General features: G+C 30.0%; 1 protein-coding gene across 2 annotated transcripts; it reads right to left on the bottom strand.

The window, feature by feature from the left end:
- Positions 1-14,653: 14,653 nt before the first annotated feature.
- On the bottom strand, positions 14,654-24,179 carry LOC132742075 (putative tyrosinase-like protein tyr-3). 2 transcript variants are annotated; one of them, XM_060730361.1, is made up of 10 exons: positions 23,758-24,179; positions 22,289-22,413; positions 21,626-21,734; positions 20,978-21,078; positions 19,113-19,389; positions 18,553-18,743; positions 17,426-17,865; positions 17,181-17,267; positions 16,909-17,021; positions 14,654-16,579 (listed from the first exon to the last, which is right to left on the bottom strand). In XM_060730361.1, exons 1-10 carry the CDS (start codon positions 23,866-23,868, stop codon positions 16,472-16,474), a joined length of 1,662 nt encoding a protein of 553 aa, XP_060586344.1. In that variant the 5' UTR covers positions 23,869-24,179; the 3' UTR covers positions 14,654-16,471. The 2 variants fall into 2 exon arrangements, with proteins under 2 accessions (XP_060586344.1, XP_060586345.1); XM_060730362.1 differs by having other exon boundaries at positions 16,881-17,021; positions 23,758-24,177.
- Positions 24,180-25,434: the final 1,255 nt, after the last annotated feature.

Raw genomic sequence — 25,434 nt, 5'->3', positions numbered from 1 at the left:
TTTGTTTCATTATTCATTGGAATCAAATGAATAGATGTCATTTTTTTCAGCAAGAAGTTGTCTAAATGCAACTTTTCTTTCTGTGAAATTAACAGAATTGAACATGATTGAACCGAATAAAAGCAGTATTTACATTAGCTAAGCTAATCACAATGTTAATCACTTCCCCTCAGAAACGCCTTAATTATGTCAAAATGCCCTTTATTATATCAATGAGAGCGACACTGTTATGTCACGTAGAACATGTAGTCAAGAACTACGTGTGCCAAGAATGTAAAAAAGTAATTTCTCACAGTGTGTTATCTGTAAAATATTTAAATAACATAAAATGCAATTTATTATAATATTCATCTAGCTTTAATTGTATTTGCATTATCCCTACCAACAACATATTAGACGAACAAAATATCACAAGTTTCTGTATAAGAAAGTGGCATCACCTTTCGAATGTTACTAATCCCTGTCCGATTTGATTCATTGAAGACTTTATAGTTCCTTTAGTCGGTAGTACTTAATGGTCCATTCAAAAAGATATTTCGTAAATAATATGTCAGACCACAAGCCTATATTTTTTAAAGGGATATGTATTTTTTCCACTTCTGCACTCTTCCTCTCTCAATATGACCATACTTTATAATAGGCAATTTCGTAAACAATGCATATCTTACCTAATGTATGTGATTATGGTAATCTGAAATTATATGGCATTTGCATTAATGTTGATGTTGCTGTTATTGAAACTAGATCTATCACTAAAGGTGATTCAAACCCCTACCGCCACCTAATTTTTTTAAATAAGTGGTTTTAAGAGTATATTTATCTGTTAAGAAGTATCTTTGTAAAACATTTACTTTAAAGATGTCTATTTTAGTAACAATGACCTTGCACTTAAACCTAATAGGTCCAACAACTATTTCAAGCTTCATCTCTTCATAAGTGTGAAATATGCCATGTTTTAAAAAAATATGTAATTCTAACGAGATAATGTTATTGTCCGTGAAACCATATTTATTTTAGTGACTTTGACCTTGACTCCAAGGGGTTGAAAAGCAATCACAAGCTTTTTATGTACCAAGTACGATTTCAAGATCTCATTGCTTACTCTAGATATTGTCTGGAAACTATTTTTCTATTTTAGTAAAAGTGACTTTAACCCTAGGGTATCCAAAGCCAATCATTACTTGATCTTCTTTTTAGACTGATGTACACAATATCACATTCCTAACTCTAGTTATTTTTCGGAAGCCACTCTCTATATTTAGTAACAGTGTCGTTGACTTTGACCACAGATTAGTATATACAAATAAATTTTAGTTCGATTGGATTGGAAGCTATAAGCTTATTGAAACACCTTTGAATCTTTTCCTGAAACCAAACAGTACTAAGCAATGAATGTAAAGTTTCCTGCCCAAAGAACGACGGCTTGTCCCATACGTGGGTCGAACCCACGCGATCAGCAATCCTTAGATTACTTGTCCGACTCGTTAACCACTCGGATGCGCCGCCAGGTTGTCCAAATAATCGTAATATTTGCCCATATATTATCTTGCTACATACCAAGATTTAATAAAATATCTCGTTCCCGATCCTATTTCTTTTCCGGGAACCATTTTCCTATTTATCTTTAGTGACCTTGATCCTAGGTAGTCCAAAAGCAATGCCAACTTGGGCCTTCATTAAAGCTTGCTATATACAAAGTATGGTTCGATTACAATTTCTCATTCATAACACTAGTTAATCTTCGAAAACCATTTTTCAATTTAAAGTAACAGTGACACTGACCCTTACCCCTGGTTGTCTAAGAGCAATCCTAACCTTTTTCTTTTACTTCAGCTTGCTATAGTGTATCAAAATTGGTTAAAATATCTCGGTCCTAACTGAAAATATTTCCAAGGAACCATTTTACAGTTTTTAGCAACAGTGACATCAACGTTGAGCCAAGTGTATAAAGTGTATAAAAATCGAATTCCAACCTAGTTTTTTATGTAAGCTTGCTATATACCAAGGTTTATTTCAATATAATATTTCTTACCCTAGTTACTGTCCGTAAACCATTTTTCTACTAAAGTTACAATGATTTTGACCCCAGGGATTTAAAAGCAACCAAAACTTTTGTCTTCATATAAGCTTGCTATAAACCATGATTGATTAAAATATCACACTCCTAACTACAGGTATTGCCCAGAATTGTTTTTTCCTATTTTTATAACAGTCATCTTGAACCCAGGGGTTCAAAAGCAATCATGCCAGGATTTTTCTAATACGATTATTATATACCAATATTGATTGCAATAACTCATTCCAAACTCTAATAATCGAATGGAAACAATGAAATGGACCGACCGACCGACAAGCTAACCCTCCCAAATAACTCCGAAATTTCTTTTTTGGAGGTATAATTATTTAAGGTTTTATGGCGAATATGTTTGCTTTTATCAAACGTTTTAAAAGCTAATGCACAGATCATGAATCATTTAGCGTGAAAGTGAGAAAATAAATTATTCGAGCGCATAGATTTTGTTCGTTAAACGTAATTTTGTATTCATATCGTAAGCTTTTCGTCAATACATTATAACAACGGAAATATTAATTATAACGTTTAATAATATTTTGATAAAAGACAAAAGGTGAGTAAATGTAAAAGACTACATATATTCTATTTTTATACACTTACGATCCTTTCATTCGTCCTGATTTTATTTTTTGTTTTCTGTGTCATTTAGCTTAATATGAATGAAAGAGGCCATGAACAATATCACCATACATGCCACAAACAATTACGGGTGCCTCATACGAACACTATCTATAGATACTTGATAGATGTTGCTTATTGTCTTCCTTTTTTCCTTACTAAAATACCAAATAAAGAAATTATTTGATGTTAACAAAACCCTTCCGGTATGAGATTTGGCCACAAAAAAATGTCAAGTATTCGATTTCCTTGAAAACTGAAACATACTTAGTTTTAATTATAGACTACACAAATCTTATTTTTCTAAAATCTTTTTGGGGGTTCACCTGTGAAGTTTTTATAACAACACTTCATTTGCGACGATAACGTAACGATGCTCTAGGAAAGGATAAATCGAAACTGAAATTACGTTTTTCTAATTATAGACTACAGACTGTTATTCCTAAAACACAACCGTAAACACATTTCATTCGGTAACAATGAATCGCGCGATACCAGAGGTATTTCAGAAAATAATGAGTCATGACAAAAACCTATACTTTAAGTAAGCGATAATATGATTCTATATAAACGGTTGTTTGTATAACTTATAACATGTTACAAATTGATAACGAATTGATGAGATTCAAAACGTCTTTTTTTAAAGAAGAAAAATGAGATTTCTTTGTATTCTCACCGAAGTCGCATACTAAACAATAGAAACTGTGATTATACAAACGTGTAGTACATTAAGTAACAAGTATATTTCCTACCTGCAGATTTTAGTTGTAATAATGACATAAAGTATTTGCATCTAACCATGCCACTATGACTATGACAGAATTTCAGATAAAGATAAACACAGCAAATATGTAAAACATGAATCATTTTTTTAAAAAGATAAAGAAATAAGTATTATTGCAAACACTAGATCTCATTACAAAATAATAATTATAGCGTATTCATATGGTAAGTTAAACGAAATATTATAGTTCACACATAGATTTATTGTAAAACTTACTTCGGAAATGTCAGCAAATTTGATTTTTTAATGTCTATGGTATTACTTCTTATTGGCCAGGTATAAATTATACATTTTCTGTCGACATAAAAATATTGCAAAAACGACATAGAAATAATGTTAAATATGAAAACTAGTTCTAATAACGATTGAAAATCTTAAAATATATTTCTTGCAACTTTTATAGCATTTTGCAATAAGTATAGTAACAAAGACATAAATGCATGTTTGGTTTGAACAGTATTTATTTCATATAGTCCAAATCTATACAGTTATGTACAACATCAAGATATAACACAAGACATGAGGGAGGGGCGCCGGTATTTATATCTGTCCGTCATTTCCGTAACAGAACTCCGTAAATACTCAGTCGTAAAGGGGCGGCGCGTCATGCATGACTTAAAATCGTTTAACTTTGAGAATCTACTTTTGTCTTATAAAACATGTTATAGTGTAAACGTAGTCTTGTTGTTCTGCGTCTGTTCTGTTGTCTTTTACGGGAGCCTTCAAAACGTTTGGATTAAGAGGCATATTATTTCCTGTGCACGGATACAGTCAAAATTGCTATACATTTTCAAAGGTAGTTTCCAAAAGAAACACTTTATATGTCTGGAATTTTAGCAACGAACGCCCCTCATATGGCAGAAAGGATCATCAATTAGAATGTTTTTCGAAACGTGATCTTCCTTTTAGAATGCCACAATGGGTTCTAAGACGTAAGTATAAGATTTGAGACTGCCATGTTAATAATATGTAGGTACTGTTGTAGTTTTAGCAAGGCACCTGGTTAAGATTTGATTTAATGATTGAGTTTGTATGATAATTGAGACCTCATTTGTTGTCATTATTTATTACAATAAATCTGTTGGGGTTAGACTGTGTATAAGTCTGGGAGATTTTAGTAAAGTAACTCTGTCAACAGTTACCTCCATACATTATGGACAAGAGGCCTGCAACTGTTGTGTTTAGTAAACTCAATCATTTGTTACCATCATAAATATTCCAGGAATCAATCTGTTTGTTTCTGGTACAGTTACTTGATCAACAATTGTCGTCATAAAAATAGAAGGCTTAAATTTGTCAATTAACACTAAGGTAACCTCCAAATATGGAGAGACTAGGTATTTCATATAAATACTGGGACAAGATTTTCTAGGGGCATTCTGGATTGAAGATTGAAGAACGAGATTCAAAATGCAAGAGTGAGATTGTAAGAGCTAGAGTCGGGATAGGTATTTTTGAGAGTTAATTCTCAGTGACTTATCAACCATGTGTGAGGAAGAAAAACTCAGTAACTTTAATTATTAATTGTAGAGTAGAAATTTAGAACATCTTCAGCAATAAACAGTGAAATGGAATTAAGAACAGTTATTGTGTATTTTTCATGTGAAATTATGGAAGAAGTAGAAATTATAAATTAAAGGAGATAATGATAATTTATGATAATAAGAAACTTAATGAGTACGATATAATGATAATAATGTTATAATAATGATAATGAAAGTAATCATAAAGACTGCATCTTAAAACATAAAAATACTAAATTTGTCCAAAAAAATATAGGAGATTTATTTTGATAGAGCGATATGCAAAAGAAAAAAATTCACCTGCAGTAGCCAAATTATGATAACTTTCAGACTACAAAAAGAAAATAAATTCCATATTAATATAAAGATATGAATTTCCTTCTTATTGTAAACCTTTTTTGCCTTACGATTCAAAACATTCGCCCTTTAATAAAGTGTTTTAGCTTACTTTAGAGAACATGTATTTCGGCAAGACACCAGTGAAAATACGGAAAGTATGCTTCACTGCAGTGAAAAAAAGTTATACAGTGAAAATACAAAAATTAAAACACGCATTTTATTTAACTAATAGTTCTCAATTGCTCATTTATATGTATAAAATAAGATTTATTATTGTAGATAAATGTTCCTTCAATGTTATGTTCATATGTTTTGTAACTTTTGTCTGTTTTCTATCTCATTTAGTGACAGATGTTATAAACGATATAATACAAGCTGTTGTCGTTTAAAGCGCTGCATTCCACAAAGTTGACTTAATTCATGTTGTTGTTCTTTTGTTCTTGTTGTTGATGTTGTTTTCGATGTTTTTGTTTCTTGTTAGTTGCTGTTGTTGTTTTTTTTCTTTTTGTTAGTTTTTGTTGTTGTTTTTTTTTCTTTCTTTTTTTCTTTCTTTTTTTTTCTTTCTTTTCTTCTTTCTTTCTTTCTTTCTTTCTTTTTTCTATTAAATGAAACATACTCTAATTAAAGAGTACACAGCACTTTAGTTTCTAAGAGCATAACTTTTGGTTTCACCTTGAAAAAGTATGTACTTTTTATCAACACATTGATAACGATTCTCTAGAAAAAAAATTGATGTCCTTGCTTTGAATACGAAACTGAATTAACATGAATCTAATTATAGACTACACAGATGTTACTCTTCCTAAAAGATAACTTTTTGTTTCATATTGGGTTCAATTATAGAAAAACACTTTAACAGACGTTTGATTTCGTAGAAACCGAAACTATGTGTACTTTATTTTAATGATAGACTGCAGCATTGTTTAATATTTCCTAGAAACATTACTTTTGGTTTCAGTATTATATGTCATATAAATAAACCTTTTTATTAAGAGAAAATGAAATTTGATTCCTTAGAAAACGAAACCGAATGTAGTCATTCGTGTAGAAAATGAAACCAAATGAATTAATTCTTGTTATATGCGTCAATCCTTTACTATAGAACAGAACAGAACAGAAATTTTATTCAAGACTTGTATATGGTACATTATCTTACATACTGTAACGTTTTCGTGAAAAATAATATAACTTTTGGTTTCGAGATTTTATCTTTGTATGTATAGTTGTTTGTATGTTAATCAGCATAATGTTAATGGTTGTGATATATCTGAAAAGTACCTACGACAATTTAGTAACAAATAAATTAGATGATTTATTATATACTTATAAATGAAATATTGCGAAATAATGATGATATAAAATGTGTATTTTTATTTTCCATATTTTCACTGTTAATATTTATTTGCAAATGTAGTGAAACATATTTTCTGTATTCTCTCTGGTGTCTTGCTGGACTACTTTCTTTTCATTTTTGCCAATACACAAAATTAAATTGGAAGTTTTTCGAATTGTCACGTGTAAATATTATATAAATATAATAACAGAAAATTCAAGTTTTTTCTATAGATGCAGGATTTATTTTCAACTTATGATATGAAAATTATCTTATCGCATTCGTGGCTACCGCCACTCATGAAACATATATGTATTTATACTTGAAAATACTTGTTAATCTTTTATTTTTTTTATTTATTGCAATAAAGTTTTATGAATTGAATATTATATTTAATTTATGTTATCCTACATATATCCCATAAATAAAGTTTGAATTTCATTAACCTTGTATAAGAACAAAGTGTAAACACGCTAGATAGGCTTCAATGTTTCATGATTAAACTCACTTTTTAAGCCACCCGCAATTAAGATCACTTAAGATCAGTCCCTTTGTTGGTCATAATTGTTACTTCATGTACCAATTGTAACATTTATATTTTCTATTTGGATGACTATTTAGCACACAAACTAAACAAGACCCGAAGGAAGGTTTTTTTATGTTATTGTATGTGTTGCATCCAAGTATACACTCACAAACTTTCAAAATTTTATATACAGTAACAATAACGATATTTGATATTAAATGCGTGGTTTAATCTATCATGTAGACTTTCTTATTACATCCTCCTCTATCTTAAGTTTAGAACTCATCAATAAAATTAATAAATTTAAATCATCAAAACATTTTAATTTAAATGTGCAAACATATTGTAAAAAAAATATTTCGTATGAAATCAGCTATTTAGCAAGTCTATTGTTATAAACACTTTTCATTTTCTACCAAATTTCATTAACCAATGCGATTTACTCTCATTAGTTTACTGGGCATCTACTTTAACGAAGTAAAATGATAAATATTATGTTATTGTTACAATGTAATTGTCCTTTCTTTTTTGTTATTATTATTTTTTGTTCATTTGTTACGTTATTATCACAAAATTTGTTCAAATAACTAGCATTGTTATCAAGAGAATGATTTGTTTTCCGTTCTACCACAAAAGAACCAATATAAGGTAATTTAATAAAAAACAAAAGTATTAATTTCACGAATAACAGAATGTTTTCACATACGCTATCATTTTTTCCTAAGATAAATATATCCAGCAAGCATAGATTAAACCATTTCTTTTTACCTTTTTTACAGTAAAAATAATGATGGTAAAAATAATAATGTTTAAGGAAACTACTAAGTTTAAGGGGATATAAATCTGATAATATAGGTGCTAGAGTTACGAATTTTAACACTTCATGTTAAGAAACATATATTTGAAGTTTGAATTTGAAACCTTCAAAATTGAAAAAGCTTTAGTGAAAAATATTGTACTGCACCAAAATCTTAAAACAATTTAATCTGAAATCTGGACGCCGACGCCGGGCGAGTAGGATAGCTCTTCATATACTTCGTATAATCGTGTTTAATGATAACTTTTATACTACATCTTCATATAAACAACTTAAACTTTTACCTACTTATTTTACTTTTTTACCTAACGATTCGAAATACACACCCTTTAATTTAGTGTATTGGCTAAATTTAGAAAAAGGAAGTTTGGCAAAACAACAGTAAAAAAATACAGTGATAATACGGAAAATTAAAATAAATATTTTATTTTTTCAATAGTTCTCGATTGCTCAGATAAGATAAATCATTGTGGATATTTGTTCCTTCAATGTAATGTTCATATGAATTGTATGTTTTCTAAGTTTTTTAACTTGTTATGAGTGACAGACGTTATAAACGATATAAGACACGCTGTTGTCGTTTATAGCGCTGCATTCCACAAAGTTGACTTGATTTGTGTTGTTGTTCTTTTGTTGCTGTTGATGTTGTTTTCGATGTTTTTTTGTGTTTTTTTGTTTTTGTTTTTTTTGTTAGTTGCTGTTGTTGTTGTTTGTTTACTTTTTGTTCTTTTTGTCTTTTCATTTCTTTCGGTCAAACGAAACATACTCTAATTATAGAGTACACAACACTTTAGTTTCTTGGAGCATAACTTTTGGTTTCACCTTGAAAAGGTTTAAACTTATCAAAACATTGATAGCGTTTCTCTAGGTCGTTGCTTTGAATACGAAACTGAATTAACATGAATCTAATTATAGACTATACATATGTTACGCTTCTTAAAAGATAACTTTTTCTTTCAATATTGGGAATTATAGAAATACACTGTATCAGACTTTTGATTTCATAGAAACCAAAACTATGTGTACATTTTAATAATATACTGTAACGTTGTTTCCTTTCAAAGAATAATTACTTTTTGTTTCAGTATTATGAGTTATATAAATAAATCTTCATTAAATAGAAGAAAACGAAACCGAATGTAATAATTATTGTAGAAAGTGAAACCGAATGAATTAATTCTTGTTATATGCCACAATACTTTAATATAGAACAGAACATACATTTTATTCAAGACTAGTCTTGTACATGGTAGATCATCTTACATACTATAACGTTTTCGTGAAAAAGATTATCACTTTTGGTTTCGAGATTTTATCTTTGTATGTATAGGTGTTTATCTGTTTGTCAGCATAATGTTAATGGGTGTGATATATCTGAATGGTACCTGCCGACAATTTAATACCTATTAAGTTACATGATTTATTTTATATTTATAAATGAAATATTGAGAATAAAGGTTGATATAAAATGTGTATTTTTAATTTCCATATTTTCACTGTTAATGTTTATTTGCAATTGTAATTAAAACTTTTTTTCAATATTCTCACTGGTGTCTTGCCGGACTACTTACTTTTAAATTTTGTCAATACACAAAATTAAAGTGGAAGTCTTTCAAATAGTCACGTGTAAAAAGAGTAATATGCATTTAATACCAGAAAACCCATTTTTTCTATAGATGCAGGATTTATTTCCATCTTATGATATGAAAATTATCATATCGCATTCGTGGCTACCGTCACTCATGACACATATATGTTTATACCACTTGAAGAAAAAAAAATCTTCTATTTATACTTAAAAAAACTTGAATATTTTTCTATTTATTTAGTAATTGCAATAAAGTTTTATGAATTGAACCTTAAATTTATGTTATCCTATACACATCCAATAAATAAGGCTGGAATTTCATTTACCTTATATCGGAACACAGTGTCAACAAGTTAGACAGGCTATCATGATTAAACTCTCTAATTAGACCACCCTCAATGAAGACCACTTAAGAGCAGTCCCTTGGTTGGTCATAATTGTCATGTCATGTACCAATTTCACGGCATTCAGAAGGTCCAGCCCGAGTTCCGATCAGGATGCACATTTTTCTCACTCGAATATATTTGGTGCCCAAAGTGGGGCCGTGACTGAATATAGCTCAGAGTTTAATTTACATTACTCTGTAATTCTGTGGAATTCGAGGACGGATTTAGTTAAATAATATTCTATTGCAACTAATATTTACATAAATACATTAAAATTACATGAATAATTACAAAAACAAATATTCATAAAGAGATGTAGTGAATATGGTTAGGGCTACAACATTTGCAGCAGCCCTTCCCACAACATCAGTATTTAAGATATCATATTCGTTCCGGTACTTTTCATGCAATTACTTTAAGGCTAGTTAACAGAAACATAATAAGCATTATACAAAATCTTGTATTTCATTAATGCAGTCTATTAGAAGAGAGACAACCCTGGCATGTCATTATGCTAATATTCATACTAATTATCTCCCTTTACACGTCAGGTGTCTTTAAAAGAGTTTGGGTTTTTTATTGTTATTTTTGAGATTTTCCATCGTAAAGTTAGTTTAAAAGAATGCATGTTTTACATTGTGAATATCATTTTTATGTTCACGTCATAGTCAAAGATGTGTAATGCTTAAATTAAAGCAGTAATTTACGACTTTCAACATTTTCAATTTTGTCGTTTTGGGCTTTCTTTAGGGCTTCTTATTCTCTCTATTTCCTCTTTCGCCCTCCGTAGCACATGAAAATCCCTGCTATGATGCAATGATATTGTTATGTCGATTCTCTTAGCGTTTTTATAATAATATCTTACTTAAATCAAACTAAAAGTATTGTTACTAAAAAAATATAAAACTATTAAAGACAGAAGCCTGCATCCATAGGCCATGTTTTTTTTATAAAATAGCGTACTTTAAAGTAAATCAATTATATTTTATTATTAAGTTTCACTAACAACAACAGTTTAAAGACCATAAACTCACAGTAAAAAGGTCTTTAAAATTGTGAAAGGTGTGTTAATATTATTGTGAACACTGTCATAACCTGGTCACTTTGTAACTTTTTCAAGATATAAAACACCTTAAAGGAAGTTAAAAATTGTTTACAAGATAATTAAACAGCTCGTATAATATTTGTAATTTAAATTTAATATATCAGGTGTTTGAATAAAATAATAATAACTCATGGACTGTGTTTTTTGTTTTATGTATATGTGACTTTTTTCCGGCACTTGTTTTCATTTTTTGTATATATATATATATATGTATATATGTATTATATATATATATATATATATATATATATATATATATATATATATATATATATATATATATATATATATATATATATATATATATATATATATACAAAATGTCGCGTATTCTGATCGGCATTGGAAGGTGACTTTCATAATATTATAGCTTTTCATATATATATATATATATATATATATATATATATATATATATATATATATATATATATATATATATATATATATATATATATATATATATATATATATATATATATATATATATATATATATATATATATGTGTGTGTGTATTATGAAAAGCTATATATGTATATATATATATATATTACGAAAAGCTATAATATTATGAAAGTCACCTTCCAATGCCCATCAGATATTTATTTTGACTATAGCATTTTGTTGGGACAATTTTGCGATCGGATTGGTCAGTTTGTACGTACTACGGACTGTTAACAATGTTATACGATAACAAGAGAAAAGAATAAGTCATGGTTTATTTTATTTGGAATTGCAAACGGAACTACATCGGCTATAATCATTTAATACGAAGAGTGACGGAAAAGGCCAAAAAGTTGCGATTGGCACGATTGCAGCTGGTTTCCCGTTCAATCATGCACTAACAAATGTAAGCAGGAAACCGCCTAACCGGAACAACTTTTCCAAAAACAGATGGCTTGCAGCCGTGGCTGCAAGCAAAAAAATACCATGGAAATGTTTTACACTGACAAATCCAAAAGAAGACTGTGATGGATTCTTAAACACTGCACTTGAGGTCAACATACCAAATTTGGAGTCAATCAAACTTATAGTGACCAAGTTATGCTCTGCGAATAAATGACAAAAATATTAAAATAAGCTTATGTACTCAAATCACGCTAAACTGATATTTCTTAAAATCCCAGCGTGAATTTTTGTATAAAATCTGTATATTTCGGACTTGAAGCGTAAATATATCTATATATACTTGAGGACAATGAAAACACACGGTCGGGATGATTGCATTTTACAAGGAAAATATATTTCTTTTGAATATTTTTTACAGTTTCATTAAACCGAACGCATTCCGGTCATTAGATACCACAGTTATGAAAATGATTGCATTGTAATGGAGTTATTGCATAACAAGAATGTCGAACGACACATATACCCCCCTTTCTAGCCATTGACTCACATAATTGGTAATTTTATTAAAGAAACTTGCCAAAAATGGGTACATGGCAGTGTTCAATTATGGAAAAATCAACGGAAACCATTTTGACATTTAAGGCCCATGTGACATTGACCTTTGACCTAATGACCACTAAATCAATAGAGGTCATCTAATACTTATGACCAATAACTAGGTGAAATATGAAGACTTTGTGATGAATACTTTTCAAGATAATCAGCGGAAACCCTTTTGACATTTAAGGCCCCTGTGACCTTGACCTTTGACCTAGTGACCCCAAAATCAATAGGGGTCATCTACTAGTGATGACCAATCACTATGTGAAATATGAAGACTTTGTGATGAATACTTTTCAAAATAATCAGCGGAAACCATTTTCACATTTTAAGGTCCCTGTGACCTTGACCTTTGACGTAGTGACCCCAAATCAATACGGGTCATCTACTAGTGATGACCAATCACTATGTGAAATATGAAAACTCTGTGATACATACTTTTCAAGATAATCAGCGGAAACCATTTTGACATTTAAGGCCCCTGTGACCTTGATCTTTGTCCTAGTGACCCCAAAATCAATCGGAGTCATCTACTAGATATGACCAATCACTCTGTGAAATATGAAGACTTTGTGATGAATTCTTTTTAAGATAATCAGCAGAAATTATTTTCACATTTTAAGGTCCCTGTGACCTTAACCTTTGACCTAGTGACCCCAAAATCAATAGGGGTCATCTACTAGTTATGACCACTCACTGTGTGAAATATGAAGACTTTCTGATACATACTTTTTAAGATAATCAGGGGAAACCATTTTGACATTTAAGGTCCCTGTGACCTTGACCTTTGACCTAGTGACCCCAAAATCAATAGGGGTCATCTACTATTTATGACTAATCACTATGTGAAATATGAAGACTTTGTGATCAATACTTTTCAAGATAATCAGCGGAAACCATTTTGACATTTAAAGCCCCTGTCACCTTGACCTTTGACCTAGTGACCCCAAAATCAATAGGGGTCATCTACTAGTTATGACCAATCACTGTGTGAAATATGAAGACTTTTGTGATACATACTTAAGATAATCAGCGAAAACCATTTTGACATTTAAGATCCCTGTGACCTTGACCTTTGACCTAGTGACCCCAAAATCAATATGAGTCATTTAATAGTGATGACCAATCACTGTGTGAAATATGAAGACTTTGTGATACATACTTTTTAAGATAATCAGCGTAAACCATTTTGACATTCAAGGTCCCTGTGACCTTGACCTTTGACCTAGTGACCCCAAAATCAATAGGGGTCATCTACTAATTATGACCAATCACTGTGTGAAATATGAAGACTTTGTGGTACATACTTTTTAAGATAATTAGCGGAAACCATTTTGACATTTAAGGTCCCTGTGACCTTGACCTTTGACCTAGTGACCCCAAAATCAATAGGGGTCATCTACTAGTTATGACCAATCACTATGTAAAATATAAAGACTTTGTGATAAATACTTTTCAAGATAATCAGCGGAAACCATGTGGTCTACCGACGGACAGACCGACAGACCGACGGACGGACCGACAGACAGACAGACAGACCGACATTAGCAAAACAATATACCCCCTCTTCTTCGAAGGGGGGCATAATAAAGACAGTACCCGAAAAATCAAAAGTAACACTTTTGGCTAATTGATCACAACAGAAAAACAGATTTAATTTTAATAATATTTTAATAACTCGAAGTGCAGATCACAAGAATAGTTACTTTGTGCTTTTTTATTATTTAGTTATTGTCCTTTGTTAATCTACATATTTAATTTTTGTCAAGGTAATTTCTCCTAAATATAAAAGCAATGGACATGAAACTTCATAGTTTGATAGATGTCATTGAGATAAACTGCCGTAAACAAAAACCGGTATATATATATATATATGTATATGAACATTCTTTTGCAGCTTTAGCAATTGGTATGATTAGAGTAAAAAGGGATATATATATAGCTATATATATATATGGTAGATGAGTATATGTTTTCAAACTGTAACAAGATAACAAAAAATAAACAATTTTTAAGAATTCAGAATGATAACATTTTCTTAGGCATGTAGGCAGAATAGGTCTACAAGTACTATGATCTAATGAAACAAAAACAATAACGAACATCTAGTTGCAAATTAGAGTACAATGTATTATTTATTTATATGTAAATACAGGAATTAAAATACAAATGAATATAAGTCTAAGTTAATATATAAACATATTAGTAGTCAGGCTTGTGCAATATACAATACATGTATGTAGGTATATTGTTTATAAAACACAGATAGGGAGCGGTGGTCTAGTGGTTAATGTATCTGCCTCTCAACCCAGAGATAATGGGTTCGAGCCCTACTCGGGTCACGACCATGTTTCTTCATATTACACCAGTACTGGTTTGGTCCTGGAAGCGGACTCGAAAGGGATAATTATAAGTTGCAAGATTTTTTTTGCAATCGAGCTCAAATAAATAATGATGTTTAAACCAAACCATAAAACGCAGTTTACTAAGAATTTGAAAACTCGTTAAGTTGCTGACCTCCTTAGAATAAAACAGTTTAAGAAACATAAGTTTAAGGGTTGAACAAAAATGTTTATTCAGTTATAATTAATTTAAACATCTTCACATCTAATATTCTAAACTTTAATGAATTTACTATTTTTACCATATTTATATCTACATACTTTGTTAGTAAGGATTTGTATTGGTAACTAATATATACATGTACATTCACACGTTTCCGTCGTCGACTTAAATTTAGCAACTGCCAATATCCTACTATGGGCACGGCGTGAGTAACATGAAATGGATCGACAAAAAGGGGCGGAGTGAACTATAAACAGGGTATAGTTTATATAATAAGGTGCAGTGGTCACTACTATTTCATTTATACGCAATTCATATATATATGATTTATAACCTATACTTTATAGAGGATATTCAACTTTTTTTCTATAAATAAAGTATTTATCTTCATCGAGTGGTACGAAATATGACAATTTTCTTATCACAAGATAAAAATAAATCCTGTATTTATGGCATAGAAAAGACCTTGAAATTTCTGTTAATTATATACATTTTCTCTTTTTAGAAGACTTCCCCTTAACTTTGTTAATTTATCGGCTGAATTTAGAAGAAAGCAGTCCGGCAAGACAAAAATGAAAATATGGAAATATGTTTCACTGCAATGTATAAAAAATATTTACAGTTAAAATATGGAAAATGAAAATACGCATTTTGTTTCATCAGTATTTCTTAATATTTCATTTTTAAGTATATAATAAATATTGTTTTAATATATATGTAATAATATTATGGCTATGATCTTAACAAATTAACAATCATTCATTATAACAGAAAAAAAATATGACACTTGATCTCCATTACAGTTCAAAATGATAAATTTAAGCAGCAAACAATAACGACAGCAAAATGCAATTGCAAATAATCGGCCTGAACATTTAACAAATATTTGGAAACAAAGTCAATCAAATTAAAAAAGAAGCATTGGAAAAAATATGTTGTTATCTATACAAAAGTTACAAAAAAACAAGTAACATTGCATTGGCAGTATATATATATATATAAGTTGTATATGTAAATATGTAATAAAAGCATTCATATGAAAAATATATGATGATAATGTTTATGAATAAATATAAAATATGGTGGTTTTCGGCGACATGGTGGTCATAGAAAATTGATTGAAAACATTAAAATGGGTTCAATGTGCAACCTGTATAAACTTCAAGAATAATTTTAGTAAAACAATGATTTAAACAAGATGAATTTAAAATATTTTTGGTTGTTTGTAAACTAGTACTTAAAATTGATAAAAACGGCAATAGTGGCTAATACTGTATAAAATATACCAAATTATGTTGTCTTCTGATAGTGAAACAGCCCATAGATCAATAAGTTCAAAAAATGTTAACTTGAAAAATGCATTCATATTTTATCATAGCTATTGTTTTTATAATAGCTGCATTTTACACAATTGATAAGAAACAAACAATTTGCTTCACATTTCGAAGTTGAACACATTTTCGTCATTATCTGAAAAAGAAAAAAAACATATCGTAAACAATAATGTGATTGTACAAATCACGCAGAAGCTTAAAATTCGTTATCAATAAATATATACGTATCTGACATTTTTTTCAAAACCATTGCTGTTATATTATTCTTGAAAATGTTCTATCCTTTTTAAAAAAAACATTCAGGGCAAACATCCTTGACAGTGCACTAATTTAAATTATTTTTCAGATTTATTTACTTAAAGCAAGTTTTACATTTTAATCATTTTCTGTGCACTTTAACTTAAGTTTATTTTATACAAATGTACAGACTTCTATACTTTAAAAGCGTTTGAAAAGGAGTCCTACGATTGTACAGAACAGCAATGCAATGCAGGCTACCCCGATGACAGTAAGACCTAAACATCCCTTTGTACACTCATGCAGGGATATATTGTATTTCGAATCGTCGTGTTTGTCACCTGAAATTATAAGACACATCAGACGTATCAATTCGGTCTACTAATGTTTTAAGAGATTTTTGCCTATCAAAATGGCAAAAGATAGAAAACACTCAAAGAAATTCTACTGAAAACTGTTCAGAAATTTGATAGCAAAGAGAAATTAAGAACACTACTAACCTGACGTCTTAACTGTGTAGTGAAATAATAGTGCGTTCTTTGCAGTCACGCTCATGTGTCCTGTCTTGTTCCGAGGAGTGCCTTTTCCTGGAATAAAAAAAGTTCCCGGACGTCCAAATTTGAATAATGATATTCACATAAAAGCTTAAAACCGGAAATATTTAGACTTACTGAATTCGCACTGAAGTGATCTAAGCAGTGTAACTTTCTTAAATTCTAAGCATGTTTGACAGGCAACAAATTACCTATTTCAGATTGTAAAACCTTGAAACTATCTTCAAATGACATGTCCCTGCTTCTTCCATCCCCGGACATTCCTTTGATCCTTTCAACAGTAAATGGGACGGGGCGATTGTCTAGGTTCCATTGAGTTCCCCTTTCACTTTCGTTGTCTAAAATGCTCTCTCCACTTTCACACACGTCCTTTGTCTTTGTTAAGCAAATACCTTCAGGAAACTCACTGTCTACTTTTGTGTCACAATAAAGATATTCAGAATGACTACAGTGTGGACATTCCGGTTGTTCTTCGTAGTTATAGAAGTATTGTGTCATGTTGTTCCAAGCTCCGTCAATATTACGGAGGTGTGGGTAACCAAACATTGTATCAAATGCTCCATGATCCTCACGCCCAATCTGACAAAGGTCATTTTTCGGTCGCCAGTCGGTTTCTGGATTGATATGACAACTGAGGGAAAAACATGCTCTTTTATTATTCTTAAACTGATATATTACTTTGACCTTTCTTGTCGTGTATTAATTAACGTCTCATAAGCGTTATACTGATCGGGATCTATAATAAAACTATCGCTATATAGACGTTTACAAACTATTGTACGATAGATGAAACCATAAAGTTAAAGGTTTTATATCATACTAAAAATAAATGTTAAAGCTTCTTTTCATTAATGGATAGATTCAAAACAAGTTCTTTTTGGGGGAGGATATTTTCGACTACATCTAGATTTGATGTGTAGTTAAAGGTGATCAAGAAAAAAAGTAGATTAATATTTTAATGATACTAAAATAATGAAAATAATTACAAAGTATAATGCGCTGTATTTTTTCCATAAATAAATGTAAAACATAGCTTTACTTGTTTCTTTGAAAAAGAGTAGGGCAGCCTTTTATATAATTTAGTTATATTGTATTATACATACTTTCATTGGCAATTATTTGTCAATCACTATTATAATCCAATCTTACCCAGCGAAAAAATGGCCATAATGTAACTTTAATTTTCACAAGTAACTAGCGAACTGAAGACACAACATTTCTCATACCTGTTTCTTTGACGATTTCTGAACTTCTCCCAGATATAGTCTATGAAAGTTTACAAGCAACTAGCGAACTGAAGACACAATATTTCTCATACCTGTTTCTTTGACGATTTCTGAACTTCTCCCAGATATAGTCTATGAAAGCATGGTGTAAGTAGAAAACAGGATCAAACGCTGCAAACGGCAATTCGTCCATATCTCCGCCGACCCAGTCATGCACGCCATCATGTAACATCTCGATATTGTTAATGTTGTCATAAAATGGTTCACTGCCGGTCGTCACATCCTGTTTTGTAAGTACTTATCATTACTAATTACTTTTACACACTTTGATTTGTAGTAAATTCAAAATATTTCAGCATTGAAAAAATATCTCATATGCGAATGAATCGTGAATTATCAATCAATCTTAAATCGGGGGTGAATGTTTGTGTATATAATATAAATGGCTACCGAAATGACGATTATTTGATACCACCGATTGACTTAACTTAATCATCAAAAGTTAAATGGCTGTATACATACAGTTGCAACAATTTAAGTGGCACGTTTGAAATGGTCAAATGAAACCTTACGTAAAAGGAAGATATAAGTAAGTTTCTGGTTTACATTTAAAATAAGATAACTTAAAAGGATACGTAAGTCACATAAATACCGTAAAGTGGCACTTCTTCATGATTCTGTTGATGTCAAGCTTATTAATAAGTCTCGGCGGACATTGCCCACCTCTCGCATAATCTCGTTGCATCTGTATACTGTGTCCGCCGTACCAGTTCCGGAATGGCCCCGTTTTAATAAATCCTTCCCCATTGCCGAAGAAACAGTCCGACCAGACGACAGAATCAGATGGTTTTGTGATATTATTATCTATTGTGTAATCCCAGTATGGAAGGAACACACGTTCATCAATGCGCCTCATTTCCTCCTCAAAGCTTATAAAATAGAATATTATAAATTATATTTAACCCCTGACCTTTGGTATTTTTACTCCTTTCATTCTCATTTTCTTCCAGATTTGAATTGAGAAATATTAATAGACGATTCTGGTGCCTTAAATTATGCAACAGGTCCTTTAAAGATAAAATTGCAAAGCAGTAATATGACATTATAGAGTAGATGAAATTTTAATGCTTAAATACGATCCAAATAGTGACAATGTGATTTGATGTCAAGCAAATGTTATATGTTTGGTTATGACAATTAGATTTTTTTCAAACAATAAATAATTGTTCTCAAAAAACCAAGCAAATAAGAACTGATTTTTTTAATTTTTAAAAGCGTGTATCTCAGTGTAAAGCAGCGTGCCTCTAGATTCACGCTTATTTTCATTGGGATTTTCAAAATGTACTTAAAAGTAAAATATCGTGAAGTGGACAAAGAAAGTAATTTACACATTGCAATCAACATAAAGTTACAAAATAAGCGGGAAAAGCCGTGACTACGTTAGTCACGCAGTAGTCATATGCTGCAAACTCAGTCATAAATCACACATAACATGCATAGCTATTACTTGAATATTTAATTATTTCACTTTTCGTAAGATCCTATAATCTTATAATTTATTTTTCTCAATATGATTTTCTCGAACTCGTTTAACTAATCTGGAGGCATGCAGCTTTAAGATTTATTTTCAATTCCTCCATTGTACCCCAGTACGTAATGTATTAATTCAATCGTTCTTCATAACCGATCATTGTTATTGTATTTGGTATGTTTTGTGCAAGGTCTTTGTGGTGTAATAATTTATTGAATAAATTATTTATATTCAAATGGTGTGCATCAAGGCTTTGCACTTGAAAATGATAATGTTGGCTTTTATGGCAATAGTAAGCCCTCATAAGATAGGGTAAAAACAGTATGTATCCGGTTTGTTCGCATGCAATGGTAATCACCGTTCCAATGATTTCGATGACTTTTACGAGCAGTTTAAAGATGTAAATGGAAAGTTGAGAAATTTGATACTGAGAATAATGTTTATACACTGCTCAATTTATCATTTAAAACCATTCATTGCATCGGTAATGCATTACATATCATTCTAGAAGGCAATCTAAAGATACTTAAAACTTGTAAGAAAAGAAAGTTTTCTAATCTAATTTATGGGCCATGGTTTGTAAATATAAAAAGGAATAAAATATAGTTATTTGTTGATAATACTGCCTGAAAAAAACAATCAAAAACATAACATGTGATAAATTGTGTTTTGTATGACAGCGTAGGGTATGATATTTTGTGTTTCGTCGTTCAAGTGTTTAATTATCTTATTATCGCACCTACAATGTAACTATATACACTACAGCGAATTTACATTTACATTTATCTTGTATTCAACAAGCTGTGTCTGAATAAATAGTACGATTCGTAACGCCAATTAGTATCTTATTTTTATAAGTTACTCCAATTTTATCAGAAAAAGTTATGTAATTTTCTTTTGCTAAACACGCATTTGAAGCCGAATTCATATTGGAAAAGCATCTTATGTATAAAGGAACGAATGGCAAGAGTTTTATTAAATCTTACTCTAATATAAACACACGATGCCAAGGCAGAAATGCAGCTCCTTTATGGACCTTCTTGCGTGTTTGTCCATGAAGTCTTCCAAATTTTTGTATCGTCCCTTCCTACAGACAAAAACAATATATGTTCACAAATTATGAACATTGTCAATTAATATGTTCAAAGTAGTTGGTATATCGGTAAAGATTTAGACAGATCGTGCAAAATTTAAACTGTAAAATTTTATATTTCCTGGAATTTAAAGACAAATTTAATTGATCCTTCTGGTATTGTTTATCAGATCTGCACATAAAACAGAAAATTAGAATGGCGATTTTCTCGAGAAGAATGAAAATGAAATTAAAAGGACAAAAATTGCAAACTTGGTTTAATTGGGGGCTACTCAGAAGACCGAAGAAATAATTAACATTAATCATCTGCTAGTCTCCCTGGCAGCGGCTGGGCTGAAGCATCGGTAACCAAGAAATACGAAAATTACATCAATATTGTAGAACATAATATCAATCATTACATTGTTTTGGATTTAAAATGAAGCGCATATTTAAAAACTAGAATAAGTTATGGCATTATCACAAACGTTTCATTATTTAATGTCAGGAAACGATACATAAATTAGAATTACAAATTTAATAATTATTAACTTTTATTAACCTTGTACATAGTTTGCAGCACTTTGAAAAATCTTTGCCTCTCTTCCTTTGACAATGTCCGAATTTCACGACGCAGCCGAAACCCCGTCTTCGGAGGAGTAAACATAAACCTATTAAATAAATTTTAAACATTTCAAACATGGTTGACTTGATAGAATATGAAAAACATGATCAATAAGGAAGTGTGACATTTAATAAACTGAAGCATCCCCCAACACAACCAAGCAAAACAGGACAACCGACAAAGAGCCCAGCAGGACAATTCAACTTAAAAACTTTGTATTGTTCTGAAATGTTTATTATTGTATACAAATTGACTGAGCATTTTATAATTATTTTATTTGATATATAAATTGAACGATTGAAACTTAACTTGATAAATACAAAGAAAAACTACTGCTTTCTGTTTATATATATATAACTTAGAAAAAATTAAAACAGTACGACCTTAATTATTCTAGATGAACTAACTGAATTGATGAACTAATGTCTTTGTAGAATTTTTCAATCAAATATTAATCAAAAGACAATGTATTAAACAAAGACCACTTCACATGTAACATGTTAGAGAGAAAATAATCTTAGAATCAGAAAAAAATATATGAAGTAAATTAATTCGAAGAACATTCGTTTTTCTATATACAATATAGAGAAATAAAAATACCTCGAATTTTGTCGTTCTGCAAAAAATCTTTTGTCCTCGTCTGTTAGATTTTGAGGTTGCAAGACTTCGGTATAGTATGCCAACATACATGCTCTTTGAGCACGGTGGAAGTTAACTGGCTCTTTCTGTAATAGGCAAAATAATATCAAATATTAGGTTATGACAATACGAAATGGTGTAACTAGTTTATCTAGTTTATAAAGAAATAATATAATATATACCATTCGTCTTGAAAGTATGTTTACATGAACTTTGCTCATTTAGGCAACATGAATTGGCTTATTGTAAGTACATGTACAATTTTACTTTAAATTAGTTGTAAAACTTCACTTTTGCATCAAAATTTAGTAGGTCGTATAGGAAAAAAGTATCAATACAAGATTTATTTTTTATCTGACTTGTGATTACGATACTAACATTTCCTGACTTTATATAAAAATGAATATCAAATTCGGTTTAAACTTTTTGCATGACTTCATATGGTTTATTTAAAAAGAAATAAAAATTCCATTCGATGTAAAATTCGAAACATTATTTCACCATTCGCTTTCAGCGAGTTAAATATTATTTGACTGATTTCCAAAAGAGTTGTACGTAGTGATATTGAAAACAGAATGCGTTTGAAACTTGTTTTAAAAGCTCACTAAGCAATGGGGAAGTTTTCATTTACATATGGATAATTATAAATTTAGCTAACAGATGCCGAGTAGGAGTGTTTAATTGATATACTTTCATGATCTTTTAGAATTTGAGAAAGATTTTGCAAAATTACTTAATTAAATACTAAAGAAAAAGCTAAGAAATATTGAAAAATAAGATTCATTGTAAACATTACGCATATATATACATGTACATGCCTTTTTTGAAAATAAAAAAATATATATCAGGCAAATAAAATTCCAGTTTTGATAGCAAAATTAAATGAAAAATCATTGGTAATAATAATAATAATAATAATAATTATAATAATATATTGTTATTATTATCTTTATTCTCATTATTATAATAATTTATTATTATTATTATTATTATTATTATTATTATTATTATTATTATTATTATTATTAATCAGAACTTTCATTTTCTGAAAGATGAAAAAATTATGATTATCTAATTCTGAAAATTGCCTTAATTATCGGACCTTTTACTAGGATCTCACCACCTTAGTAACGTCACTACCTAAAAGGCACAATTATTTAAAATATTATTTATATCATTATCATGTTGTGTTTTATGTTATCAAATGCTTATTTAAAATTATTTATTAAAAATGACTATAACTAATGGATTCTTAAGAACAACTTATGATTAAAGTTTCAATTTTATAATAACATTTAAATGCTAAAGTTAAGCAAAATATAATTAATAGCTGCCTTATTAATAAATAAAAAGTAAAATAAATCTTCATGAAAAGAATAGCGCACTTCATTAGATAAATTAAATATAATTATTTCACAATATACTCTTACCTTTGCATTTTCAAAACATTCGTTAACCGTGTCCGGTAATGTTTCATGGAACACAAAGTCACCAGCTACGACATGAAAACACGCAATGGCTATCACAATCTTTTGAATCATTTTGACAGCAAATACCCGCAAAACCGGTGAGGTATCTCCTTATATATCTACAGAACAAGTCTTGTGACCATACTCGTCCCGTAATATATGAACCGTTACACATGCTTGCAAATTTCTCACGTTTGCAATTATTTCCGTGACAGAGCAACCCTTGATGTTTTTGTGGGTCTTTTTACTTCACTTTTAATATCATTACACTTAAATACGATTTGAATAATACAAACCCGTATTCATACTGATCACGAAAAAAACATAAAATATATATGATCATTTAAATGATATAAAACGATATATGATGTTATACTTGTTCATAAATCAATTCTCTCTATCCTAATATATAAATTTTTGCATTTTAACTTCAATTATATCGTAGTGATGATACGTTTATATAATTTCTAAAATATTTAATAGGCTGTGAAAACCACTACATCTTTATTACCTCTGGGTGGTTGTACAATTATTTTTCAAAATGTATCAATTTGTGTAAATAAAGCAAATTTTCTGCTTATAATAACAAGATTATACAACATCAGTATATAAATCGTTTTTCAGTTTTTTAGTGCAAAATTGTGAAATCGCTTTTCGCCCAGGCACCCTACCGCAATGATCTTATTTTTCATATACATTAAGAATATATGGTATCGCGTAATATGCCAAAAGTAGTCATGAATTAATCAATAACGAATCAAACAAATATAAAGTAGTGAAACAATAATTTAAAACCTTGTGTCCTAAAAATTAAGGAAATGTACATTTTGAAACTAGCAAGAGAATAAAGACGTTTTATTGCTGCATAGAGCAATCTGATAAAAACCGATATTCATTTAACATTAAAGCCAGGTTTCATTTTTGTATAATCATACTATAGCACTTCCTACATTTACTCTATAAATATATACCATTTAAAATAATGACCGCAAGTTCTTATTTTCATATAATGGTTTATACGAATTGAATAAAAACTGATATTTATCAAAAATCAACAAAAATGCAAGGGTCAGTTGATACAAGATTGAACATGAAATTTAAATGTTAAAACAGAAAAACACTTGACTGGGTTTATAAGATTTCTCGAATGTCTCGCTAGATTCATAATGAGTATTTTACTAATTTTAATACATTAATTGATAATAGCAACTCAATTTCACCAAGTGAAATAATTACATGAATGCCAGCATGTGAACTGACAGGACATGACGACACGTCTTTTTAATGGACATTTTCACTTTAAGAAGATATCAGTTCTCTTGCTCTTGAAGCAATATTTAAGCCAGCTTATCCTTATATTTTAATATATCTTCAACATTTCTTGAATAATTAACTTTTTCATTTATTTGTCAAGGTAAAAGACAACGTTAACGTCTTCAGACGTCTTATACAAAATTAGGTTGAGAGTAGATTTCTTTTATTGGCGGTTATAATTATATATAACATTCTATATCTTCGGAAGCTGAATCTCTGAATTAATAATATTGAAGCTCACATCCTGTACAATAAACTATTATCTTGATTAATAACATCTCGGTATTGCCACGGATAGCAAGAATCAAAAGCGTAACTGTCAAT

The sequence above is a fragment of the Ruditapes philippinarum genome, unplaced genomic scaffold, assembly GCF_026571515.1.
Source record: "Ruditapes philippinarum isolate M1 unplaced genomic scaffold, ASM2657151v2 ctg1575_1_1_1_1, whole genome shotgun sequence".
Taxonomy (NCBI): Eukaryota; Metazoa; Mollusca; class Bivalvia; order Venerida; family Veneridae; genus Ruditapes; species Ruditapes philippinarum.
This window is presented reverse-complemented; position numbering and strand designations above follow the sequence as displayed.

Bases quoted from the DNA above. Each gene is read 5' to 3' on its own strand.
- LOC132742075 (XM_060730361.1), bottom strand. From the start codon at position 23,868: ATGATTCAAAAGATTGTGATAGCCATTGCGTGTTTTCATGTCGTAGCT. The intron at 19,390-20,977 runs GTAAGATTTAAT...CTATTTTATAAG, and splicing joins CATCGTGTGTTTATATTAGA to CTTTGAGGAGGAAATGAGGC. The intron at 17,022-17,180 runs GTTAGTAGTGTT...TTATAATTTCAG, and splicing joins CTACACAGTTAAGACGTCAG to GTGACAAACACGACGATTCG.